At 56.6% G+C, this 6,538-nt stretch overlaps 1 protein-coding gene across 3 annotated transcripts in view; it reads left to right on the top strand.

Moving 5' to 3' along the window:
• The first annotated feature begins 471 nt into the window (after nucleotides 1–471).
• The window catches only part of NAA15 (N-alpha-acetyltransferase 15, NatA auxiliary subunit), a 60,678-nt gene continuing 54,611 nt past the window's right edge, over nucleotides 472–6,538 (top strand). Inside the window, exon 1 of one of the 3 annotated variants that reach the window (XM_007523754.3) lies at nucleotides 472–842. In XM_007523754.3, the coding sequence (XP_007523816.1) occupies nucleotides 789–842 (54 nt within the window). In that variant the 5' untranslated portion in view covers nucleotides 472–788. The remainder of the gene's footprint in view (nucleotides 843–6,538) is intronic. The other 2 variants (XM_016188438.2, XM_060179065.1) reach the window with 2 other exon arrangements.

Genomic DNA, 6,538 nt, shown 5'->3' with positions numbered 1-6,538 from the left:
GTGGTTGTCAGTCGCCCCAAGGTGGTTAAAGGAAAAAGCTTGAGTCTCCAGCTGCGTCTCTGGCTGAGCTAGGGGACCTGGGGGGGTGGCCGCTCCGGCTCAGCGAGGGCAACGTGCGGGCAGCCGCCGAGCCCCCGCCCCAGGGGGACGCTCGTCCAGGGCTTTCAGCGGATCCAGGCCCCTTCTCCCCGTTTCTGCTCACAAGGGGGGCGACCCTTCTTCTCTCGCTGTGCTGAGCGCTGAGGCACGGGGCCCGAATCCCACCCGCAGCTCGGCCACACGGTCCGCGAGAGCGAGCGGCGTGCGGGGCGGGCAGGGTGCCGGCTACCCCGCGAACCGCCGCAGCGGCTCGGCCGACCCGGCAGCCAGCAGTGGGCGGGGTCAGCGGCGACCCCCCGACTTCCCGGCAGGCCTCGGGCGGCGGGGGCGGGGCCCTGGAGGTCACGGCGCCTGCGCGCTGGGCGGCGTGACCCGGGTGGGAAAGCCCTGCGCGTCCGCCATTTTGGCTGCCTCTGTCGGTCTGTTCAGTTACCACGTGAACCGCCGACGGAGACCCGTGGAGGGGGGAGGCGGCGACGGCGGGGTGAAGTGAGAAAGGAGAAAAAGACAACCAGGGGCCGGGGGTGCGGGGGCTGGGCGGCGCGGTGACCCCCCGAGGCCGCGGGGCGGCGGCGGATCGGGGCCATCGAGGCTGAAGCGGCCGGGGAGCGGCGGCGGCGGCGGCGGCGGCCGGACAAACAGACTGACCGAGCCGGGCGGTGGCGGGAGCCGCGGGAGGAGCCGGAACGATGCCGGCCGTGAGCCTCCCGCCCAAGGAGAACGCGCTCTTCAAGCGGATCTTGGTGAGCGGGGGGCTGCGGGCGGGCCTGGAGAGGCGTCCGCGGGCCCGCGGGCCTGTCACCCCCGCCCCACACGCACCTCGCCTTCGGGCCGCGGCTGCCCCCGCCGCCTCCCCGCGCGCCGGGGCCCGGCCTTCCCGCCGCCGCCCGTACGCCCCGGAGGCCGCGGCCCGGGACCAGGCCCCGTCGTGTCCCCCCTTCCCCTTCCCCGGCTCCCGGCCCGCCGCCGCCCGCCGGCCCGAGTTCGGGCCCAGCTCGGGGACGAGCAGCCCGGCCTGGAGCCTGGGGGCGGCCGCCGCGGGCCCGGGGATCCCCGCGGGCTGCGCCCCGGCCTGGCGCCCGGGAAGGAACAGGTGGTGCGGACGCGGCCCGCCTCATTCATTGCCCGGCCCTCCCTCGGCCTCTCGTGGGACCCACCTGTCCCCGTCCGGCCTGGCCCGGGGTCACTGCGGGGCCCGGGGGGGCGAGGGGGGTTGCGGGAGCGAGAAGGAAGGAAGGAAGGAAGGAAGGAAGGAAGGAAGGAAGGAAGGAAGGAGCGGGAGAGCGAGCGGGCCGGCTCTCCCCACGGCCGCCTCCGCGCTGTGCGCGCACCCCGCGCCCGCAGCGCCCCGGCCGCCCTCGTCCCCTCCTTGCCGGCGCGGGGCAGGGACGTCGAGGGCTCCGCTTCCGAGCGGGAAGCAGCCCCACCCCGGGGCGGCGGGAGGGGAAGTGAGAAGTGGCGGAGCTCGGGGCCGAGACCCGCTGGAGGGGGCGTGTGGGGGTCTCCGAAGCCGCTGGGCTGCAGGGCGAGCGCGGCCGACGCAAAGCGGCGGGGCGGCAGGACCAGGGGCTGCAAGGCCCCGGCCTCGGGCTCGGGCTCGGAGGTGCGGGGCCCGCCGGGTCCCCTGCACGGCCGCCGCGTGCGCCCGGCCTCGTCGGAGGGTCCGGAGGGACGGGTGACATTGTCAAAACTTGCAGCCCGGGCGCCGCGCCTCCCACATGGCAGCGCCTTCTTTGTTGGCCGCGGAGCGTGCGGGCTGCTGGCCGCCCCCTTGCCCGCGGCCCCGGCTGCTTTGTGAGCGAGCCCCCCGCCCCTGTGCTCCGCGATCGCGGGGCAGGAGCTGAGTGCGGGCTGGACCCGGCTTCACTGGAGCTCTTCGCTGTCCGACCCGAGTGTAGGTGGGACGGAACGATGGACGTGCCGCACCTAAGCCGTTTCCAGACGAGTTGCTGTGTAGGTCAGGGGCAACGTTGTTGTGGGGTTAGCAGTTTGTCTTTGAGCGCGACCCTCTTTAGTTTGAAAACACTCAAGTTGAGGAATGGAGAGAGCCCAGAGCGGCCCAGAGAGCCTGCATACTGGGTGCAGGTGGGACACTTGCGTGAGGACCTCGTCGTACGACCGTGATGCTGGTGGCTGTGTCCCCTGACTAATACTAGCCCTTCACGGCCAGGTTCTCCTGATGGCTGACATGGGGCGGGGGATCTCACTTGTACCTCTGTGATCATCATCCCTCAACAAAATAACCTGTTAGAAAAATCGAATAGCTTCTAGTTTTGCGTTAACTAGATCCACATATGCAGTATTAGTTAGTTAATGATTGAATAGAGACGGGGGAATTGAGAAGAGATTGGGGGGGAATAGAGAGGCCCTGCTTCACCACTCTGGAACTTTCCCCAGGAGGTGGGGCCCAGGGGCTTGAACCTGGGTCCTTGCACACTGTATCACGCAGTTTGAAGACGAAGTAGAGGTGCGCTGTGTCTTTTGCCTTGTAGCCTGAGGTGACAAAGAGCGCCTGCAAAGTTGTGGTTCAGTATGGAAACGCTGCTGCTATCTCGTGGCCTTGCTCGGATTTCTCTTTTACTTACACTAGTGTCTGTGCTTGGTTGGCTGTGGTGTTGCTCATGTGTAGAGGTATCCTGACGGTCCGTCTCCCCTGGGTCCACTGACAGTTCCTTCCACACAGGGATCCCACACTTGGCCTTTGAGGACCACACCCGCTCGCCTTTTCCATCTGCCCCACCCCCAAGCTGGCAGCTGCTGCTCATCTGTCCTCTTATTTTGTAATTTTGCCACTTAAAAGTTTACTGCAAAGACTCGCACTGCCACTTTAAGACTGGTCTGTGTTTAGGCGGCAGTTCCCTGGAGATTCACTCAGGGTGGTGGGAGTGTTGATGTTTTCATTTTTGAGTAGAAGTCTGTGATAAGGGTGCATCTTTGTTTAGCTTCAGAGAATAGCGCTTTTTAATTTTTTAAAAAATTTTGTTGGCTTGCCTGTGCAGTCCAGCACTCTTGGTGAATTCTTCCCCCCTTCCAGGTAGAGGGTATGAGAGGGGAGAGGACCCCCCCCCCCCAGCACTGCTCTACCTCTTTTTTTATCTTTAAAAAAATTATTTGGGAGTCAGGTGGTAGTGCAGTGGGTTAAGCAAAGCGCAAGGACTGGCGTAAGGTAAGGATCCCGGTTCGAGCCCGTTTCGAGCCCCGGCTCCCCACCTGCAGGGGAGTCGCCTCAAGGGCGGTGAAGCAGGTCTGCAGGTGTCTGTCTTTCTCTCCCCCTCTCTATCTTCCCCTCCTCTCTCCATTTCTCTGTCCTATCCAACAACAATGACGTCAATAACAAAAACAATAATAACTACAATGACAAAAAAGAAAAGACAAGGGCAACAAAAGGGAAAATAAATAAATATAAAAAATATATTTATTTCCCCTTTTGTTGCCCTTTTTTTGTTGCTGAAGTTATTTTTGTTATTGATGTCATTGTTGTTAGGAGAGAGAGAAATGGAGAGAGGAGGGGAAGACAGGGAGAGAAAGACAGACAGACACCTGCAGACCTGCTTCACCGCCCTTGAGGTGACGCCCCTGCAGGTGGGGAGCCGGGGGCTCGAACTGGGATCCTTAAGCTGGTCCCTGCGTTTTGTGCCACGTGCGCTTAACCCGCTGCGCCACCGCCCGACTCCCTCCTTCCCCTCCTTTTTTTTTTTTTTTTTTTTTTTATTTAACAGGGTACTTCTCAGCTTTGGCTTAAAGTGGTGTGTGTGTGGGGGGGGACTGACTCCCAACTGCTCCACCTCTTAGGAGGCCTCCCCTTTGCATGATGCTCCCGTGTGCTGGCCATAGGCTCAAAGTGGGTCCTTGCTCGTGGGAAAGTATGTGCTGTACTAGGGGAGAGAGAAAAGCAGTGCAGTGACAGAGCCCCCAGGTCACATCAAAGGGCTAAGGAATTTATTGGGGAAAGGTGTGTGCAAAAGAAATGTGGGAATCATTAAATGGATAAAGGGGAGACACTGCCCTTGGTGCTGTTTTACATTACAGATGAATCGGAAGCTACTCAAAAGTGTGTTTAGCATTTAGTTTTTTAAATTGTATCTGTGCTCCCTCACTTTTCACAGAATGTTAACTTGAAAAAAATTTTTTTCTTTTAACTTTTTACCAGAGCACTGCTCAGCTCTTGTTTATAGTGGTGTGGAGGATTGAACCTGGGACTTTGGAGCCTCAAGCATGAGAGTCTCTTTGCATCACCATTATGCTGTCTCCCTCCTCCCCAATGATATCTTAGGAGCTGGTGACAGTGCCTCATCTGATTGAGCGGAGGATATCCGCCCTGAGACTCCAAGGATTGAACCTGGGACTTCCGGAGCCTCGGGCATGAGTCTCTTTGCGTGACCATGAGGCTATCCACCCTCCACCTCCCTTCTCCCCTCCCTCCGCCCCACCCTCTAGTTGACTCAGACTCAGGTTAGCTGCTTACTTGAGTCACTCCCCCCACATTACAGGACTTTTTCATGGTTTGTAAAGCATTGTCATAAGCTGGTTAAATGTTTGCAAAATGCGCCTTCTCTGTGATTTGTTAAGAGAGGGGGCAGGGGATAAATTTAAGAAGATACAGGTTAAAATGTTTACCCCATTTCAAAAAGCTGGACACACCCTGAAGCTTTGCGGTCAGGCTTTGCCAGATTGGCGCCTGTTGCTGCCTCTCTCAGTTAACGTGAACTACGAGGAAAAGTTGGTAGCATTTATAGTTCGAACATCATTAGTCTATTTCTGTAATTTTGTGTCTGAATGACATATGCTGTTAAAAGTGTAAAGGACAGACTTTTCCTTACCTAGAAAAGTTGTTTTAAAAAATAGCATGGTGATATTTGTGACTTACTGAAAACTTTGCCTATTGTGCTGTACAGTAGGACGCGAGTGATGAAAGTGTTCTTTATGGGGCTGGGTGGTAGCGCACCTGGCTGAGTGCACGTGTTACAGTGCGCAAGGACCGGGCTCTGAGCCCCTAGTCCCCACCTGCACGGGGAAAGCTTTGCGAGTCGAGTGATGAGGCAGTGCCGTAGGCGTCTCTGTCTCTTCTCTCTCTCCCTCCCTCCCCCCCTTAATTTCTGGCTGTCTCTATCCAATAAAGATAGTTAAAAAAGTAAAGTTTTTAAAAAGTCTTCATCTGTTCTGTCCAGTATGCTAACTCTATTTGTTTATTTGGTTTCTTTGTACTGGTGATTAAGGAATTGACTTTAAAGATTTTATTAAAATTAAAATCCAGACAGTCATGTTTTGGTGTGTTTGACTTATAAATTATGGGTTTTTAAATTTTTTTTTTCATTTTTATTATTGGATAGAAACTAAGAGGGGAGGGGTAGAGAGGAAAGAGACAGAGAGACACCTGCAGCCCTGCGTCACCACCTGTGAAGCTTTCCCTCTGCAGGTGGGGACCAGGGGCTTGAACCTGGGTCCTTTTGCACAGTAATGTGTGCGCTTACCCAGGTGCGCCACCACCTGGCCCCTGACTTATTAATTATGTATTATGTGTGTGAGAGAGGAATGAGAGGACCAGAGCACTGTTCCTCTCTGCCATAAGGTGGTGGTGGCTATTGAACCGTTGGCGTCTGCGGCCACAGGCATGCAAGTTGGTGCTTTAACAGGCTGATCTATAGTGCCCAGTTACTGCGCTTTTAGAGTCCTTTATTTCTTTATTTTGTCTCCAGGATTATCATTGGGGCTCAGTGCCTGCATTACGAGTCCACTGCTCCTGGTGGCCATTTTCCCCCCATTGCTGTGGCTGCTGCTGTTGGATAGGACAGAGAGAAATTGAGACTGGGGAGAGGAAGGTGGAGAAAGGTAGACACCGGCAGCCCTGCGTCACCGCCTGTGAAGAGACCCCTGCAGGCGGGAGCTGGGAGTGCGCGCGCTTGAACTAGGCTCCCTGGCGCTCATCTTGCGCTTTGCACTGTGTGCCTAACCCGGTGTGCCAGCCCACTTTTAGGGTCCTTTATGAATTCCCCAGATGTCTCAAGGTGGAGGCCTTCTACTAAGGAAATGATATCTTTAGCATTTTTAAGGACACTTAGACCCCACTCCCTCTTCCTCCCTCTCCCCTCCTCCTCTTCTCTCTTTAATAAAGATGGCTCAGTGGTAGAATTCTAGATTTAAAAGCATGAGGTCTCCAGTCCTATTTCAGTATTGCATGTACCAGAGCAACAGTCTGGTTCTCCTTCTCTGTCTCTTTTCTTGTGAAGATCCAAAGAGAAAAAAAGATAATTTCTTTATTTCATGAGAGAGAGAGAGAGAGAGAGAGAGAGAGAATGAGAGAATGAGAGAATGAGAATGAGCCAGCACAGAACAACATTCTGGTACGTGCTCGGGATCTGACAGAGGCTCAGGCATCAAGTCTCACGCTCCGCCGGTTGAGGTGTCTCTTCTGACCCCACCACGCCTTCCCCGTAATCAT

The sequence above is a fragment of the Erinaceus europaeus genome, chromosome 19 (assembly GCF_950295315.1).
Source record: "Erinaceus europaeus chromosome 19, mEriEur2.1, whole genome shotgun sequence".
Taxonomy (NCBI): Eukaryota; Metazoa; Chordata; class Mammalia; order Eulipotyphla; family Erinaceidae; genus Erinaceus; species Erinaceus europaeus.
This window is presented reverse-complemented; position numbering and strand designations above follow the sequence as displayed.